The sequence below is a fragment of the Protomyctophum parallelum genome (genome assembly GCF_964188405.1).
Source record: "Protomyctophum parallelum genome assembly, chromosome: 1".
NCBI classification, from domain to species: domain Eukaryota; kingdom Metazoa; phylum Chordata; class Actinopteri; order Myctophiformes; family Myctophidae; genus Protomyctophum; species Protomyctophum parallelum.
The window spans coordinates 81,287,701-81,308,260 of NC_139697.1; the positions used below are offsets into that span (position 1 = coordinate 81,287,701).

The window sequence follows — 20,560 nt, forward strand, 5'->3', positions numbered from 1 at the left end:
ACTAATAAGGACAGTAGAATTTATACCTGGCAAGAAGGCAAACTTTGAGTCCATCTTGTTTCCTTGACTTCCTGATAGCTTGTGTTGGCCTGATGGTGTCTGTCGGCTCAACACCCAATTAAGACACTTTATACGGGTATGTACTTCATTTTGGTGGTTACCTGTACTTGAGTTAAATGCAATAGTAGTGTCTGTGTTAGTGATTTTAAAAGTCCCTAAGGACTTGTATTACAGAATAATGTATTTTACATCCCTGCACGTAATGTTATATATTTCAATAAATATAATAAATAAAGAGTACAAATATCTGAATAGACTGGACCCAGATTGTTATCAAACACTTTTGTTTGCCGGCAATGCGAACCAAATATTTCCATATCGGAGCAAACTTGGAGTAAAAGACCTCAACGGATGGACAATGAAATGCTAGGGCAAATACATTATTAAAAAAATGTAATAGGCTTCGTGAAAACCACTCATTGTCATTACCAGCTTTTAACAAGACTCTTTAATATTTGTCGTCTTGTCAGCACCGCCTGGGCCTGTGAGGATGACAAAATAAAAGCACTTGTCCTGTAACATAATTACGCACATTCATTCTACTATTCCTGAACACTCAAGAAACCATCATTCAAAAGGTCAACCTGACCTTACAGGCCTTTGTGTGTAGTTTTCTTAGCAATAGCACTCAGGCAGAGTTGAAGGTTCGGTATGGAATAGTAATAAATAAGTGTTAGAAACTCCTAATTGTATCCCTTTGCTGTGGAAGAGGATTTGTCCTTCAGTATTTGACTTTCCCGGGAACTTGCACATTCACGCCGCTGTAGTCCACCATGTACATCGGCCATTGCTATAAAACAAAGAGAATAAATCAGCACTTCATGATTTGATTTTGAGATGATCAGTGATGAGTTTCTAAATGTTTCACTTCATTAGATGCAATTAACTTTACCTTGACATTGCTGCATACCCTAGATTCAAAATATTCCAATTATCTGAAGATGATCATGCGTTTCTTTGGTCTGGCTTACAAACTATTTTTTTGATGACACCATCACTTATATATCACCTATCAACTCTGAAACAGCATCATTATTTGGTATTCAAACCATTCAATGATTCTTCCCCCCCTCTTACTTTGTGGAAAATGGACCTTAATTATATTATTATTTCCTTCCCCCTTTTACCTACCATCACTGGGATCTGATTGGTTGATACCGCTAGGTCAGAGGACGTAGGCACTCTGTTGCTCTCCTGGACTCGCTTGCGTTTGCGTCGATTGGTGGAGGCCTCTTTCTCTTCTGCAAATACAGAGTACCGGTAATGTTCTTTAGCTGCAGTGCCAAGGCTACAGGCTTTTGAACCAGAACTCCTACTTATACGAGGAAATTAACACCATTAGCACCTACCTGTGTTACAAGCTTGAGTACATATTTCTGCAAAAGGCCTGCGTGGGTAAAATAAGCAAATGGAGTTTATTCAGTATTTTTCTTTTCAGGCCAGAAGGCGACATAGCTCAAGTCTCGACACAGCTTTTGCTCTCTTCAAAAATACTTTGTCGATATTGTGGAATCAGTATTTTATAATTTTTCTTCTATGGTGAAAATAGCAAAGATATATGATATGACATGGACTAAAGCCAATGCAGCTGGAGTACATCAATTCTAAACTATCGCAGCACGCTAGTTTGGTGACAATAGCCATTCATAGACTTTCTGCACATAATCTTGCACCACTGCTTGAAACTTTGATTGGACCAAAACAATCTTTCAGGGATTACTCAGAGCTTGGGTACTCACTGTAGTTGGCTCTTGACGTTGATAGTTATTTCATCCCTGGCTTGGAGGACTTTCTCCAGGGTCACGATGTCATAGGTGTTGGGGTTTCGGAAGGGAATATCATCCGGAAGGCCACTAACTTCTACAGAATCGGGACTCGCCCGGATAAGTTTATATGGGACCACTACAGACCGGTCTAAGCCCAGAGCATCACCTAAAAATGAAGCACATCATATAGATGAGCACTGGATGCTTGGCTGGCTTAAATGTTGTTAAATGTGAATAGCAGTCTGTGGCAGCTTGCCATAATTCAACTCACCATATTTCTTGTTGAATAGTTCCTTCACTTGCTCACGAAGGACCACTTTCTCCCCCATACGGTTGATATCATCCTCCTCTGTCGATTGAAAACATGACTTAATGGAATACTTACTTGTATATTATAGTTAGCATACATACTGTACATGTCATGCATCTGTGTACACTGTACAGTCAATATGGTAAGTCAATACCATAGTCTGGAATGGTTTACTACTCACCATTTATTGAGGCATAGGCCTTCTTTAGTAAAGTAATACGTCGTGGTGCTAAGAAAAAGAATTAATCCATTGATGATGTTAGTATCTACTACAGCCCACAGTGGCTAATGATTTGTATGAATCCTTGTATTCTATTCTACAAACTGTCCTTACCTGGTTTTGGAATGAGTCCTTGAAAAGGTCTGCAAAGAGCAAAGTGAAACACAGTGGCATTGTTGAAGAGGTAACTAAGAGGTGACCTTTATGAATTAGCATTTTTGACACATGGTTAGAAAGGAGATAAAGCATTTTCCCTGTTTCCCAGTCAAAAGGAAGTTAAAACAGCTGCATACCTTTTAATTATATAAATATATTATTAGTAGCCAAATATTATTTTCTACCAATTTTGTAATTATTATGCATATTAACCCTCCCCACACATATTTGTCTTTGCCACTGCTGTTATACCCTACTCAGTAGGTGCCCACACTTTTTTGACTTGAGAACTACTTTTTAAAATGACCAGCTCAACAAGATCTATCCGCCAAAATATATATATATGAAAATACTTCTGAGGGGTATTTGGAATTGGGTTGCTGGCGACTGGCATTACATAAGACAAACGCACTTAGGAGTCCATAGGACTCACTTACTGACTGCTGTACAACACCCCCACTGAAAGGCCCGACCCCTGCCCATAGGAGTCACTTACTGACTGCTGTACAACACCCCCACTGACAAGCCCGACCCCTGCCCATAGGAGTCACTTACTGGCTGCTGTACAACACCCCCACTGAAAGGCCCGACCCCTGCCCATAGGAGTCACTTACTGACTGCTGTACAACACCCCCACTGACAAGCCCGACCCCTGCCCATAGGAGTCACTTACTGGCTGCTGTACAACACCCCCACTGACAAGCCCGACCCCTGCCCATAGGAGTCACTTACTGACTGCTGTACAACACCCCCACTGAAAGGCCCGACCCCTGCCCATAGGAGTCACTTACTGGCTGCTGTACAACACCCCCACTGACAAGCCCGACCCCTGCCCATAGGAGTCACTTACTGACTGCTGTACAACACCCCCACTGAAAGGCCCGACCCCTGCCCATAGGAGTCACTTACTGGCTGCTGTACAACACCCCCACTGACAAGCCCGACCCCTGCCCATAGGAGTCACTTACTGACTGCTGTACAACACCCCCACTGACAAGCCCGACCCCTGCCCATAGGAGTCACACAGATCACTCTACCTGCCAGGCTTCTCTCCCCCGAACATGGCAAACAGTGTTCATATATAGACGCTGGACCAAACCGGATGTAGCGTGGTGGAGCTGAACCCCTTCGTGGTGGTGGCTGGCGAGGTACTCCACATACCCAACTACACATACCTTTAATGACTAAGGATGCACAGCTGTGATGAAAACAAAAGAACATACAATGCCGTGCTTTTCCCACCTGGTTATGGTGAAGCAGATCTTGTCGGCCACCGCTAGGATCCGCTCCAAATTCTGCGATCCAAACGTGCAGGGTTTCCTAAAGGGGATGCCGGGGGGCAAGCCCTCAATGATGACTGAGCCTGGGTTGTTCTTGATCCGCTTGTAAGGCACTTGGACGGGATACTTGATGCCCAGCGCCTCGCCATACTTCCTGTTGAACAGGTCCTGGACCTGCTCTCGCAGCGTGTTCGCCAGGTCAATTCTGGACAGCTTGGCCTCCAAGCAGTCTAGGGGATCAGGGAGATTGAAAGATGAGTCACTGAGTATTTTATGTAATGCGATTGAAAATGCACATACATAGTACACAGTATTCCGAGAGGTTAGTCAGCCTCGTTCGAGACCTCTCTCCCATCAGCATTTGATTACATTAAACCACATATTCTTTCCTGGAACACACAAGTGGCATAGAATATTTATCTTCTAACTTATTACGTGATACTGAAACTTGTAAGTGCCTACTGTATTGTATTGTAAACTTGTTGACTGAGCTTGTTTGATTGACAGTCGTTTTTCTTATTCTATATGAGAACAGCGATTTATTAACTTTTTTGGTTATCAGTAAATGTAATGTAATTGTGTGTGCTCCTGGAAGAGTTGTCGTTACAAGAGTAGTAGCTAAGCGGGATCCGATTAAACAATGCAAGAAGTTGGGTGCCGAAAATGATATTGACCTTCATTTCTACAGCTGTTTCAGAGATAAGATAAAGTGATCCATGTATCTTTGTTAAAAATACATGCAGTTCTTTTTTAAAGTGAAATATGTGTCCTTAAATCGCACCTGAAAAGCCTGGTCTCTTGGATATAGCTGCAGCATCATCTGTCACTGAATCCGTCGAATCCAGTTCTTTGGTGAAATAGAAGTATTAATTACTTATGACAGGATTTCTTAAACATTTGTATTGTTCTTTCAGAAGATGTATTGTTTTATAAAGGGAACATTTTGTGTTTTGGACAACAACAACAACTTTTTAAATTGTACCAAATATACCAAAAGGGTCCAAACCTCATCCCATAACTTTCATAGAGTAGGGACAAAAGAAAATAGCATCTATAATTACTCTTAAGTGCTCTCCGTTTGAAGAACTTTCAGCTTTAACTGAAATGATGTTTCTCAAAACGTACATTTTGGTGTTTTGGTTATCTCAACCTCCTATATACTTTGTTGACCAGTGTCCCCCAGATATCTATAACTGCTCCCCTCCGTTTCCCCTCTACAATAAATGTCTTCGGCAAAAAGATAGCCAATCTACAAGCTCACAACACGCTGCGACGTGGTGTGAATGTGTAGAGCTACTATTTCCGTCAACCGTTTGGCAAAATGCCCAGGAATGGGACACTAGGGTTCATGTGGTTAATTGTAGGATTCTGAAATCTATATAGAGTATATCAAATTGATTAGATTCAGATGTATTTAATATAATATAATATATATATATATATATATATATATAATATATAATATATAATATATAATATATTTATATAATTTATTTCTAACATCTGCAAACTCGATCTTATCTTGAATAATCTATGAGTAAATTCAACGGTAGGATAAATAATTCAATTTCCCCAACTGGGGCAGGATAATGGACGTACCTGAATCACAGGTCGGGGGGGAAGGCAACTCTTGTTTTACTTGCTCAGTTAACAGCTCCGGTCTGGAGAGAGACCAACAGTAATCATGACAATCATAATTCCAGAAGAAATACATGTACTGAATAGCAGCTATGTTGCCAGTTGTTAACCAGTTTAAATAAAGGCTTGGCAATTAACCAAAAGATATCGAAACCGATATTTAGAACCAACAACTAACTTAATCTTGCTCATGTAGGTTGATTGAGAATCAGGGTTTTTTGTGAAAGTTTTTTCACCCCTTATGTCAACAAAGCAACACGAAAAAACTCAAATTGACAATATTGATTAGTCTGATATAACCATGTTAATCAGCCGCTTCGTTGTACAATGTTGGTGAATAATAATGAAAATAGAGTTAATTAATCGAGGCAAAAGTTTGAACTAATCTTGATATTGATTAGAAATCACATCGCCCAGCTCTAGTTCAAATTCCATTCACCTATGTAGCGATTCGTGAATGGGATTCCTCCCTGCGGTGCCTCTCACCTTATGATGACAAACTGGATGTGACCGCCAACAGCGAGGATTTTGCGTAGTTTGGCTGCTCCGAAACAGTTGGGCCTCCGGAAGGCGATCCCCTCTGGCAGCCCGGTGACATACAGGTCCTCTGGGTACATCTGGAACTTGGAGTAGGGTACCTTGGCTGGCTCAGGAAGGCCCAGAGCCTCGGCTACAGAGGGGTGGGAGTACGGGTACAACAGTTAATCCAAGTTTAATGGTTTATCAAAAATAATATTGAACATTTTATAAAATAATCAATGAATAACGTGTCTGTATATATATATATATATATATATATATATATATATATAGGCAATCTACAAGCTGACAACGCATCGTGACACGGCACATTGTGCAACAGAGTATAAAATAATGTGTGAGTGGTAAGATTATTTGTTGATATAGCTATGAACAAAACCAAAACCAAAAACAGTTGCAGCCCTACTAGAAAGAGAACAGAAGTGTTTGCTTCATTCATTGATTATGTGTACCGGTAATTATAATTTCAGTATGGCAAATACTCAAATAGTGGGAAATGAATTTGTCAGGCATATTTGGACAGGACTGCTTTCGCTGGAGAAGGGCAGGTATTGCAGCTTTCATCAGCACAAATGCTTTAGTTACATTTTACATTTGTGAGTGATAGGGCTATCTGTAACTATTGGTTATTTTTTTGTGATTTTTCTTTCAATCATGTTTTATAAATTGAATAATTAATCAAAGCACAAACAATGTGTCCCGTAAAAACAACTTCCATTTTGGATTTGTGCCGATTACCTAACAAGATAGAAGACAACTTCTGGTGATTTTTCCATCCACTGAAATGACGTGGGCTGGAATAATGCATTCAGATGGCACTTAAAAACGTATGTGTGTATGTATGCAAGAAGACAGGCAGCCAGACATGAGTAGTAGCAGTTCAATTGACTTGATTGTAAATGAGCACTCTGTATGCCAAAGTACCTCCAGGCACTAAAGCAGACGGTTTGTAAGTTGAGAACACCATCAGACTGTCAGACAGTCTGTTCATAAGCACCACTATTTCAGGGCTATTTCACCATGGCACAATCTTTAAGAAATGCTGGCCAAGAAAGAAGTAAACGGTTGTATATAATCCTGTAACTTACTTACTTATATCTATTCGTCACATCTGAAACATTCATGAAACATGTTTTGTTTCAGAGCATCAGATATACATAAACAATCGTAATACAAAAATTACAATACTGGCAACAATTTATAATATTCACATTTAGCAGTCGCTCAATCCGGAGCAAGTGCAATAAATCAATAAATGGCAGGGGAAATGGTCTCGTAAATAGAGTGCAAAGAAAACAATTAAGTGCTACAGAGGCTAAGTGGCAACTTATTTATGGTCAAAAATGGCATTATTGAAGTGTGTGCGTGTGTGTGTGGGGGGGGGGGGGGGGACTATTAAGTGAGTATTCACATGGCACCAAGGAAACAGCTGCAACGTCCCACATGAATACTGAATCTAAGCAGTTCTCTATCTCTCTCTCTAATACAGCATATGTAATGTAGCTTACCATACTTAATGCTGAAGAGACTTTCCACTTGCCTCCGCAGCTGCAGAATCATTTCTCCTATGTCCTCAATGAGAGTTCCTGTTGAAACACCAGACACAAAACATCTGTAAATCAAGAACATGGAGGCACTAAACACATCATTGTTATGTGTACATGTACACTGCATTGCACAGAGGGGACTTCTAACGTGACCTTTGAAAGCTTATTTTCTTCTCTACTGTACCTTCAGAGGATGTTCTGAGGATCTGGGAGGTTGGATTGGCTGGTAGAACTTCAGATGAAACATGTGAAGAGACATATTAGTGGAGTATGGAAGATAATCTTCACTCATGAGAACGGGTCAGAAACTATAGAAAGGGCTCCTTTGTAAAAATGATGATAATTTGATTAATGGATGGACTTCCAGACAGAGAGAATGCAATACGGCATAACAATGGAACCATTTTGCATAATATCAGATAACCAAAAGTTGGCCATATGAGTACTCTGGGATACCAAAATAAGCGTCTTTAAAAGTATGACATCGATGTAGCCCTAGTCTAGCAAAGTTTCTCAAGTGCAGTATGGCAAACAACTTTGCACATTGAAAATGTGTACATTTATTTATTGCTCACATATTTTGTGAAGAATACATTGAAGGACAAAAAGTCTTGCATTTCTGAGTTCTGTTGTTTTCTATCATTTACAGTGTAAGTGGCAGACTCTTTTAACAACCAATTAAGCCCTATGTTATACGATGCATATAGCTGGGAGGGAATAGTACGCATTAGTATAGGCCTACTATAAATTATTTGGGGTAATGTACTGACTTTCAAATATTGAATTCATCGCAAACGGACCACTAGGGAGTGAGCCCAACTCGTTTGTGATGGTTTATGCCCATACCCAACACCATACTAAAAGTGCCCGATTTTCATGAATTTCCTCCCAGCTAATAAAAAAAAAAAAGGTTGGGCCAATGTAATAATGGACTCCAGGTTTATAGTGGTTAACAAATGACACAAGTCCTGTGAGAAAGCAGAGGTGTAACAATGGGAATTAACTCGTTTGCTAAGTGTTAGAGATTCCTTGAGGCATGATGTTAGTATTGTGCTTTGACTACCAAGCTAAGGCTGAACACGTATTGGACAATAACTGACTCAGTCTGGCTGCACGATATATTTAAATAGTAAAGATGGGGAAAAAGCACAACTTGCACATTGATAAGCAAGCAAGCAGCAAAGCACCTGCACAAGCGACAACATCCACTGGGTGTGTATTGTGAAGCTCCCTATAATCTTTCAGAGCGTGTTTCGTTTTTTCCTCCCTCACAAAACATGTTCTGCTTTCTAGTTTAGTCTGTGTAGTCTCTGCAGGGGCTTTCAACATAAGATATAGCACCATCATCATCTCTCACTGAAAGAGCAACCTTTGCATTCTCATACATAATAAAGAGGAGGTAAATATTTATTTGAAACCTCTACAGGTGTTTATAGAATTATATGAAGCATGACAAAATGGTTACAAAACCCAATGCTGTTAATACGTTTTTGACCAAATAAACGTATAAGCCTATTACTGATAATAACAATATATTCCTGATATGAAAGCTCGCTTGCAACAGTAATAATGAATTTGTGTGCTGTTGGTACTGAAGAGTAAAAATGTCAGAATGTTATACTGTATTTTCTGTACTTACCTTCATTTTCTTTCCTTAAGAGGTCATTTGTGAAAGAAAAGAAAACTTAAAAATAGCACAATGAAATCAACGAAATAAATCAAAAAACAAAAAGCCATCTAAGTTAAGGCCAGGACCACCTGAGTAGACTTTGTTCTTGGGCTTCTAATACCAGGCATGTATGGTGTTTATGGTATACATTTAGCAACAGGCAATAACAAATTGTCTCATTTACCCATTTGCACTGAGAAATCACTTGATAAATAGATGTATTTTGAATGTATAGAACAAAATGTGGGCCCACAACACTTTCTTTTCACTACTAAGGTTGGTTTCTAGTATGCCGTGCTTCCAAGCACAACACACCCTGCCTTCTGTGTGCCTTACAATGGGTTAAGTTCTCTTCATACTGGATCAGGCACAGACTGATGGAAATATTTGATGCACTGCTATGAAATACAAACTATTTTACAGGCGATTCTCAAAATGTAGCTGGATGAATGAGGCACAATGGAGTTTAAAGTGAACCACTTAAGCCTGATTCCATACTTGGTGGTGTTATGCAGCAAAAATGCTGATCAATATCCCTACAAAATGTCGCATCACAACACATTGTGAGATTGTAGATTGGCTGTTTTCGCCTATGATGACATGCCCAAAATAGTGAAGCCAGTAATGTAGTTGAAGGAGAACACAGTCTAATCAAATGCTCTTGATAACCTTCCTCTGTCTCAGTCTACAGAATATAACTGAGCTGGATGGGAGATAAGGGTGTGCTGGGTCTTAATGGGAGGTTTGGACACACTAACATAGTACTGCTAAATCTAGCCACAGATCTGAGAACGGGACTAGAGGAGGAAACGGAACTCACAATCTGGAAATGTGCACAAACAATCAGTTTAGTCATTCTGTCCTCGTACGGTTTGTAGTCCCTACTGGCTGGCATTAGGGAGGGCGTGGTCGATCACATGTCTCCTTCGACACACGTGACGGCGCCAGCCCAGTCTGCTTCTTTTCACCCGACAGTTAGGAGTATCCCCAGGAGGACGTATCACGTTCCACTCCCTGCTGCTGAGAACAGGCACCCTCAGTGGTCAACCGGCACCCTAATGGGTCAACCGGCTTGTGGTGGACATTTTTGTCAAAATTCTATTTTAAATGTGTCGTAGTAAATAAGTGTCATACATATTCTGATGAAAACCTGGATATTTGGCATTCAATATGGGTCTAATGATCAAAATAGTAACATTATAAAGAATTGCCACCAACAAGACCAAGTCTTTGCCACAGACACATTTGTCTGTGTACGGACATATTGATGACCCCTGTGACCAACCTGTAGGAGTGACTAGTGCAGCAACAGAGGTAGCCCTCCTCACCGGAGCTCCCACCCTTCAGTGGGTGGAACACTGCCAATTGTGCTTTGTTCATGGCTGTCTCCACATTTTTATTACCAGTAATAAAATAAATATAGCCTACAGCATATATATATATTAAGGTTTATGCCCGTTCTACAGTTGCATAATGACCGTTAAAACCGTTTACTTAAGCTGAAACACATTTCCAGAGTGAGAGCCATTGTTGTGTATCATAAGCCCGGGACAAGAGCAGATCTATGTTGGAGGTGGGGTAGTGGGGTATATAAAGGTTGGGGACTGGGTAGACTATAGACACTATTGACTGCGGAGTTCTAGAGGAGTGGAACAGGGTGTGGTGGCATGGGAAAGCGGGAGAGGAAGTAATCTAATAAAGAAAAGTGGTCTCACACGTGTGACGGCTTATTTAGCTCAATAACAATGGGCAGAGCACGTGTTGGCAGAGCTGGCTGGCATCAGGCTGTCTGTGGTGGTGGGTGGGTGCGGGGGTGGGTACTGTGGCAGAGGCTGGGCGTGACCCCCCCCCCCCCCCCCCCCCCCCCCGGAGCTGCAGTGAAAAGAGCGTGCGTGAAGTGCCACAGGAGAAAGGCTTGCCTGCAGTTACCTGAGTGGTTCTCCAGGGGGTGCTGTGGAGCAGAGGGCGAGGCTGTGGCCGTACACACTGAAGTCGGTACGGGCTCAGCCACAGGCTCACTGGGCTCCTCTGAGAACGCACTGGCCTCTGAGGAAATAAAACCACAAAGGAAAGTTAAGACGGAGAGCATTTTATACTCCACTGGCAAGACAAAGCCACAGAGGAACAAACACGGGAGCTGTTAAATTCTAGCGTTGAGACAGATTCAATTCATGGAGTATGCACCTGAACCACAGTGACCTCAAGAGAGCAGGGGAGTTAAAAATGCTGAAACTGGATCTTGGAAAAACAGCCATTAGAACATAAATATTTGGATATAATCGATACAACAGAGGAACTCAACTAAATACTGGGAAATAGATAGCGATAGCAATAGGCTCTGTGCATAACTGTAGTCCCAGTTTTCCAGGAGGTTCTGGTTCACACATGAAGGTGTTATAATGGTTTACAGTTCATATCTGCTGCAGAGCAAATTAAACCATGGTATGGGAAAGTGAAATACAACAGGAAACCCGGGATTAAATAATAATAAGGATGATAATAATAATTGTGTCAATCTGTTGATAAATAAGAAGAAAAAAAAAATGACATGAGCAAGATTAAGTTGGTTATTGGTTCTAAATGATGGTTTCGATTTCGATATATTTTAGGTTAGTTGCTCAGCCCCACTACTACGACAGTTAGTGTGGCAATTCCCTTCCGATTTCCTCCTCTGCCTTTTATGCCTTTCATTGCTGTTAGGCCATTACTGAATGGTAGTATTATGGAAGACCACATTGACTTTTTAACAACTGAATGATGTGAAAAGGTAATGGTAATGCTGTGCACACACTACCTGGCACAGTCACTTGAATGATTTCCCCATCTGGGGGCTCTGTTTTAATCCTCTTCAAAGGAATGCAATCTCCTGAAGGACCTGAGGGGAACAGATGAGGGGAATTAAGTGTGAGATAGCAGTTTCAAATGACTGTGAGAGAAGCAGTGGCAAAAAGAAAAAAGAATAACACTTTTGCAAGGATTAAATATCAGTGTTAAACTAAGTGGGAAATTACACTTTGGGATACAATGCAGTGGAGTTATTTTATAGCAAGGGGCCTTAAGCCTTATAGAGTTGAAGAAAGTAAACATGAAAGTCATTGTGTTTCATTACACTTACCAGCTTCACAATCAATTAGGGGACTCACACACGCACTTGCTGATCTGCAACAAAAACTGTTTAGTTAGTTAGCAACTGCAATTTGGAAAACTGAGGCATTAAAAATGTGCATTTTTCTGTCATGGCGTAGATCCATTTGACGTTTTTCTCAATCTGGTCATGGACTATCATCAAATTTATTATAGGATTGGGCCCAAACAATTCAGAAAACAGGGCTACAGCACAATGAGCATTAAGGCACAGGGTAAGTGGTTGAGGAATTTAAATGTACAGAGTAAAGTTTGCCAGAATTCTACAGTATATGTTGTAGTACCAAAGAGAACAAGTAGAAAAGTATCTTAATAAGTAGGGATGTCCCGATCACGTTTTTTTACTCCCAATCCGATTCCGATCATTAGAAAATGACGTGATTGGCCCCGATTTTCGATCACGTGATCGGATCGGGACAACCCTTTAATAAGACAATCGTCCAAATGTGAACTTGACATGATTTTGCAGCAAACCCAGCATCCATAGATTCTCACTTTACGTTTATATAAAGCAGCGGCCCAACAGTTAATCAAATGAATCAATTTAAAAAAAAAAGATTTCTTCAAAAGTTGCATTTCCAAAAATACCAATAATCACCATAGATTTGTGATTTTCAGAATTTCTGCATGGCAGCCAACAATGTATGATTCAGTTAACGAGACTAATCAGTTTAGTCGATCGTAAAAGAACATTTCTAATCAATTTGTGTGCATATGTGTGTGTGTGTGTGTGTGTATATATATATATATATATATATATATATTTATTTATTTATTTTCTGACCTGCTGCTGTGATGGTTGCTGACCAGATCCACTGTAGCGGGTTGTGGGACGCCGAGGTTGTCAGGGAAACTGTCTTCGAGTGCAGAGCCCATGTCAGACTTGCCCTCCTCCTTGGCAGCCCTGCCTGCAGCTTCAGGAGAGAAAGCCATTGAAGAAGAAACTCCAAAGGCAGGAAGCTATTACACCAAACAGAATCTCTGCTGGGACTATTTACAATCCAAATGTCATATCAGGGTCTATGTCTCCAACTCAACTTCCCTTGGGATGCAATTTCTGTTTAAAAAAAAAAAACACGGGCAATGTCTTGGAACTAAATTGATTTAGCTAGAGATAATTCTTGAATTTAATTTCCAAGTTCTGAAAAGATGTGGACTGTGTGTTTGTGAGACAAAACTGAAATATCACTGCACATCAGGTCCTCACAACAAACCTGTACTGCATGGCAGCTCTGACATTACATAAACCCACTACATTTACGTTACTGTACTGCATGGCAGCTCTGACATTACATAAACCAACTACATTTACGTTACTGTACTGCATGGCAGCTCTGACATTACATAAACCCACTACATTTACGTTACTGTACTGCATGGCAGCTCTGACATTACATAAACCCACTACATTTACGTTACTGTACTGCATGGCAGCTCTGACATTACATAAACCCACTACATTTACATTACTGTACTGCATGGCAGCTCTGACATTACATAAACCCACTACATTTACGTTACGACACAAAATCAACTCTTCGAGTTAGAATGTGTGAGGGACAGTGGTGGAAGACAAGTATCAAAATGTTTTCAAATGTATAAAAGTCATTAGAAAATCTACAAGCGTCATATATTGGCGCATTGTGAGCTTGTAGTTCGGCTTTTTTTTAATGGACGAAATAGTGCTGCAGTGGTTAATTTATGTTTTGTAATAACAATCAAAATCTGCACTAGTAACTAAAGTTTTCAAATAATTGTTGTGGAGTAAAAGTACAATATTTGGATCCGAGATCTAGTGGAGTAGAAGTAAAAAGTATTGAAAATTGGAAATACTCAAGTAAAGTAATACTACCTCAAGATTGCACATACCGGTAAGTACAGTACTTAAGTAAATGTACTTAGTTACATTCCACCACTGGTGAGGGAATAGATCGGCAGTATGTGAACTATAAAATCAGACCCGTCTGAACTGAGTGGTGCTGTACTGTACTCGTGCTGTAGTACTTTACTGTACAAGCCCTCCTCCCTGGCCGCTCTGTGTGTGTGTGTGTGTGTGTGTGTGTTAGACTGCGCAACAGTGACACTTGGTGGTCAACAAACACTATTTCCATACTCGGACGGACGGACGGACAGACAGACAGACAGACAGACAGACAGACAGACAGACAGACAGACAGACAGACAGACAGACAGACAGCCAGGGACACACATAGCTGTCTATAGGAGTGTCTAGCACCACTTAAAAATGCATTACTTTTGCATGAGAAACTGTATTAAAAATGCCATGAGAGAGCAAACTAAACTAATAAGTATCTTACCTGTGAAGATTCTTTCATCAAACATTCTGGAATAGAAAAAAAGGAAAACACACTTTTAATACCGTAACTGTGTTCAAACACCCTTTTCACATAATGTGGTCACCAACAATGACATGACTCAATGAGCAACGAGAAAGGGATGCTCTTTGATGTCATGAATTAGTGGTTCTCAGTGTTGTTGGTAACCAAATGGACCCTTATCTTTAAATTTTTAGAGTGTAAAATGAAACCAAATGGACCTGTAATTACACTCTCAAGAGTTACTGTTGCATTACATTTTGTATCTCTCCTATGGTTCCTAAGCTCAGGAGTCAGCATTGAATTGTGGACAACAAAAATAGATCTTGGGTCCGAGAGGCTACATTTCATCAAATGGTGGTCCGTGGCTCAATTGCCGAATAAATATTAGTGGTTTTCAACCCGTTTCATATCAAGTTCTGTCATAGATGTTAAACAGTATCTGTGGTTCACGATACATAACATAATTAATTGGAATTTATTAACTATCATCACAGTACACATAAAAAGGAAAGTAAGAAAAAAAAATCTAAAACAACGTTTGACCAGTTGCTCATTAAGTAGTGCCCTGTATGCCTCGATTAACATCTGCATTAAAATGACGCAATCAATAGTTCACTAAAAGGGAATGTGTGGCAATTCTTATATTCATTGTAAAAGTACAAAGTCAACAAAGTGGCTGGGCAGATAAGCTCAGGCAAGCCCATCAAAAAACTCAACGGGGTTCATGCCTGAAACATCTCTCAATGACAAAGGGAGAGTGATGTAATTTAGAATTAATCACATTTTCAATCTGCACTAATTGTATTAACGCTAATGAGCTGCCCACAGGATTCGTTTAGAAGACGTGTTATCTCAAACAAGGCCTGGCGCCTCATTTAAATCAGCTTAAAACAAATGGATGGAGTAGAGGCGTAACATTAGGCTTAGCACAATATGCTCGCACAGGGATGTCATCTCTGACACAACTGCAAGTGATTTAGCTGACAGCAGGGTACAGCCTGCTGGGGAAATTAAGATGTACAACTGACAAACTCTATAGACGCAGCTGGTTAGTGCCATTCCTTTCCTGTCAGAAGGAGGAGATCATTTCAAAACATTGAGCAACAGCAAATAAAGCCTGATTTATACTTCGCCATACAGCGGCGTCGCGCCACACCCAAAACAGCCAATTCAATAAGCTTTTAGATCTGCTATTTTTGGTTCACAACACTGTCATATGATGGAGCATGAATTATGCATAAAGCTCAGTGCCAGAAAACCTCAAATGTGCTGTAAGCTAAGGGATAGATTAGATTAGATTGTTTGCTTAAAACAATATAAATATTTTCTTTGGTTTAAAAAGCTCTATATTCTAATAGTATCATGGGATGGCCATAGCTGAAGGGGTAGAGAGGTTGTCTGGTGATCAGAAGGTCGCAAACTGCTCCCTGGGCACTGACTGTATTATTTGCATCCTACCCACTGCTCCTGATAGTTAAGATGGATTAAATGCAGAAGACAATTTTCACGTGATATGTGAAAATGGACTGAGACAAAAATACCCCCTTTCCAATCAGGAGAGATAACCGATGTATCGGCTTCAATTTGTGTGTTCCAGTTCCAATTTTGTCTTCCATTAGGATGAAATTGGTATCCTTGACCTTACCTAAACATTTATTTTCTGTTTGCTAAAGAGCTGGGGAGACAATGTTACTGAGCAAACACTATACTGTAGTAATATTACGTACAGCATATTTAACATGTGTGGAACATATATATAACTTAGCTGCCTTAGTAGCAGTCAGAGGGTTGCCGGTTGGATCCTGGCTCCTCCTGACATCGCACCCTTCAGACGAGCAACGCCGGCAGCCATGCATGGTGTGTGTATGAGTGAATGTGAGGCATACTTTGTAAAGCCTTTTAAATGGTCAGAAGACTCGAAAAGCGCTGTATACGTGCGGCCAAATCCATTTTTGGTAGAAAATGGGATTTTCTGAAATGCTATGGTCACCATTTACACTCAAAATAGAACCCAGCAACCCCTTTGTAACTTTGAACTAACGGCATACACATACCGTTTGACTATGAAACGGATTCCGTGGCGCTCGTCCAGGATGCGTTTGAGCTTGGGCACGCCATAGGTGCAGGGCCTCTTAAAGGGGATCTGGTCAGGAATGCCGATGATCTCCACTGCGCCCGGGTCACAAGCTATCTTGCGGTATGGCACAGGCACCATATGGTCCAGACCCAGCGCCTCAGCTAAAGATAGAGAATGGATAGGGAACCAGACTTTAGAGAAAGCTGTGATGCCATTCACATGGATTAAAGCAAAAATAAAATCTCACGACTGAACATGCCGTGCGATTTGTGAAACAGTGTGACAGGAGCCTTCCCCACACTAGCGCTGTTTCAACACAATATGTAAAATGATGATGTTTTAGTAATATTGTTCCTGCTGTTCTACATACTGCCAACCAGATGAAGATTGTTTTTATTAAAATTAACCGAGACCATTAGGGTTTTATGGAAGATCATGCTTCTTAACATATTGCTAGTTTGACCACTTAAATTAAGTTATCCCACGATTTTGTAACAAATCTTTCACCCGGTGCAAATTGCCTGAACTGTAATTCTGACCAAGGGGAGGCAGTATGTCTGTTCTACGGTGGTGAGATGAAACGTAGAAACGTAGAATCGTAGAACACGTAGAAGCCCCCATTGACTTGCATGTGTTGGACTTTCTACGTCTCGCCCCCCTCCTTCGAGAGGAGGAGGGTAGCCTTTTGACTATCCCCGCCCGCCCCTCTCGGATGCCGGGAGCCGAGGGCCGACCAAGATGGCTGCGCCTATAGAGACTGGGAGGACTGGCAAGGACTGTCTAAAGAGGACAAGAAGCGAAGACCGTACGGGCGACGCCATGTTGCTCACATGGTGCTCCATGGAAGGAAAGAAACATGCGCAGTTGCAGACCAAGGAAGCTGAACGCGGAAGTGTTGGCTGCATAAAGCCCATTGCGCATGTTTCTTTCCTTCCATGGAGCACCATGTGAGCAACATGGCGGCGCCCTTACGGTCTTCGCTTCCCGTTCTCTTTATACAGTCCTTGAGGACTGGGAACTAAATGCAAATTTAATTTATTATAGGTCTGGTGAGCTAATTCCGACGGTCTGTTTCTGCTCGATGTGCCCCTATAAATAATTTTGATTTTAGGTGTTGTGTTTTTTAAGACATTTTGGACACGAGTTGTAATATATATATCTCCATCTGATACAAGTGCAGGCTGCAGGGCAGCAATGGAGCGACTGGGAGCACAGCAGACCATTAGAGGGTGGCCATGCTAACGACGTTAGCGTGATGCTAACGCAGCTCACACAGTGACTTAGCCCTCCAAGCAGAACCCAATGGTACTGAAGTTTCTGACTTTTTGATGACACAGACCATTGGGTCCTGTTCCAGCAGTATCCTGCCACCTGGTACGCGGACATAGATAAAACATAAACAACGTGGATAACGCCTGTCTGCGCTCTTTGACGACATTTTTTCGTGTGAGGGCTTCTGAATATGTGAAGTATAAGTACCCATGCATGCCGCTGCGAATATCTCCTGTGGCGCGGAAGCCGTTAAGTATTTTGAATTTTGTTTGACCGATTTGGTCGCTTTGATTCTTCTCTTCCTTCCTTGTTTATTGACACCTCATTGTACCGCCTATCTGGCTAGCTAGTGGCGCTATAGCTATGACACAGCAGATCAGAGGCAGGGACGTAGCCGCACAAGCCAACCGCACACCGGGAGGCGGTACAATAAACGGTAAACAAACAAGAAGAAATAAAGCGACCAAATCGGTCAAACAAAGATACTTAACGGCTTCCGCGCCACAGGAGATATTCGCAGCGGTTTGTATAGGTACTTATAGTTAACGAATTCAGAATAACTTAAACTAAAAAAGGCCGCCAATCGCCGCAGATACGATCTTAGAGAGAATATTTATGTCCGCGTTCCAGAATTCCCATACGAAAATATAGTTATGAGCAGGGACCCTACATAAAACTCATCCAAATTTCAGAAAAGCTTTATGGAGGGTCCCGAAAGGGGCTAACAGTGACTGTGAGCCTACTGTGGCATCAATATACCATTGTCTGACAATTCAAACGTTTTTAATGTGACAAGTTGTGGTGTGTTGATGATCACACGGGACTGATTGTTATATCAACCTGGGATTTTATAATGGGTAGGCCTACTAAGTTGTGTGCTATGTGTCCATCCATGCTAACCATAATAGCCTTATTGTTAGATCAACCATAATAGGCACACAGTTGTGTGCTTGTGTCCATGCTAGCCTAATAATAGCCTAGGCTATTTTAATTTATTTAGTCACATTCAAGTAGTGATGGTAAGTAGTGTTGACATAGCAAACAAAGCTCTGGTAGGTAGTACATGCCAGCTATATGTTGGGATTTGGGTGCAACTCCCAGGAGGGCTGTCAAATGCTGTCTCACTGCTGTCCACTGTCCAGTTGTATGTTTACAGAAAATGTTCAATTCATTGTCACGCTGTCCAGTTCAGATCAGCTCATCTGAAACCCACAAATGTTTTCTTGTAGACACACATAACTGTCCTACGACCAGATAGCTCTGGGATTACACCTTTAGGCACATGGTTGCTTTATTCTGCAACATGTTTACATCTATGTGTCCATCCATGCTAACATAGCCTTATTGTTAGATCAACCATAATAGGCACACAGTTGTGTGCTTGTCCATGCTAGCCTAATAATAGCCTATTTTAATTTATTTAGTCACATTCAAGTAGTGATGGTAAGTAGTGTTGACATAACAAACAAAGCCCTGGTAGGTAGTACATGCCAGCTATATGTTGGGATTTGGGTGCAACTCCCAGGAGGGCTGTCAAATGCTGTCTCACTGCTGTCCAGTGTCCACTGTCCAGTGGTATGTTTACAGAAAATGTTCAATTCATTGTCACGCTGTCCAGATAAGCTCATCTAAAACCCACAAATGTTTTCTTGTAGACACACACAACTGTCCTACGACCAGATAGCTCTGTGATTACACCTTTAGGCACATGGTTGCTTTATTCTGCAACATGTTTACATTTTTTTTTACACATTGTGCACTTAATTAATTAACCCATATAGACCTGAGCTCTATTCTACAAATGTCTTCTGAATCCTGACAGTTTTCTGAAAAACCTCATGTTTCTATGTCAGTGGTTCTCAAACATTTTCATGTCACGGACCCACAAATATATATGTAATTGGCCGCCGACCCCCCCATCTGAAATGACATCTGAAGACAAATTAAACCATTATGGGTCCATTTGTTCTCAAGAGTACAATAATTGTTAAATCGGCATTAACTTCATTTACAGAATTGGAGACTGTACAATTCTGTTTGATCAACTCCCGTTGTCTCTTATGGTGCCAACATCAATACAGCATGGAATTGTGGACAATCGTATCGGTCGACATTTTCTGTCTTGAGTCTGGGAGGCTAAAGATCATCCAATGGTGAATAAATGGTTGGTTATCAAATTTGTTTCTGTGTATGTTATTTTAGACTCCTGTTTCTTGCACATTTTAAAGTGATTTGCAACTTGTACTATGGCTGCTATATTGTTGCTGTCCGGTGGAAACCTTGTACCGGTATGTCCCAAATTCATTCAAGCATTAAAACGCATTCATTTAAACACAAAGTGACATGTAGTGAGCTTGCAGATCTGTTATTTTCACTATTGTGTAACAGTCTTGTATGATTTATGGCATTCTCTGAAAGAACATGACAGGTTAAAATATGAATATACATGGTGTGTTTAGGTCTTTGACTCTAAAGTTGTCAACAGTTTGAGTGAATTTGTTAACTTGATGTAAGAATTTGAGTGCAGAGGTCATCTCCATGC

At 40.9% G+C, this 20,560-nt stretch overlaps 1 protein-coding gene across 1 annotated transcript in view; it reads right to left on the reverse strand.

The window, feature by feature from the left end:
- Positions 1-659: 659 nt before the first annotated feature.
- Positions 660-20,560, reverse strand: part of gtf2ird1 (GTF2I repeat domain containing 1) — a 40,571-nt gene continuing 20,670 nt past the window's right edge. Inside the window, exons 9-27 of the mRNA XM_083760112.1 lie at positions 16,724-16,907; positions 14,649-14,674; positions 13,115-13,244; positions 12,302-12,345; positions 11,981-12,061; positions 11,116-11,232; positions 7,702-7,758; positions 7,479-7,556; positions 5,917-6,100; positions 5,392-5,453; positions 4,574-4,639; positions 3,755-4,022; positions 2,471-2,499; positions 2,318-2,365; positions 2,098-2,175; positions 1,800-1,992; positions 1,410-1,447; positions 1,192-1,301; positions 660-850 (exon numbers count right to left, since the gene is read on the reverse strand). Of these exons, the coding sequence (XP_083616238.1) occupies positions 782-850; positions 1,192-1,301; positions 1,410-1,447; positions 1,800-1,992; positions 2,098-2,175; positions 2,318-2,365; positions 2,471-2,499; positions 3,755-4,022; positions 4,574-4,639; positions 5,392-5,453; positions 5,917-6,100; positions 7,479-7,556; positions 7,702-7,758; positions 11,116-11,232; positions 11,981-12,061; positions 12,302-12,345; positions 13,115-13,244; positions 14,649-14,674; positions 16,724-16,907 (1,862 nt within the window). The 3' untranslated portion in view covers positions 660-781. The remainder of the gene's footprint in view (positions 851-1,191; positions 1,302-1,409; positions 1,448-1,799; positions 1,993-2,097; positions 2,176-2,317; positions 2,366-2,470; positions 2,500-3,754; positions 4,023-4,573; positions 4,640-5,391; positions 5,454-5,916; positions 6,101-7,478; positions 7,557-7,701; positions 7,759-11,115; positions 11,233-11,980; positions 12,062-12,301; positions 12,346-13,114; positions 13,245-14,648; positions 14,675-16,723; positions 16,908-20,560) is intronic.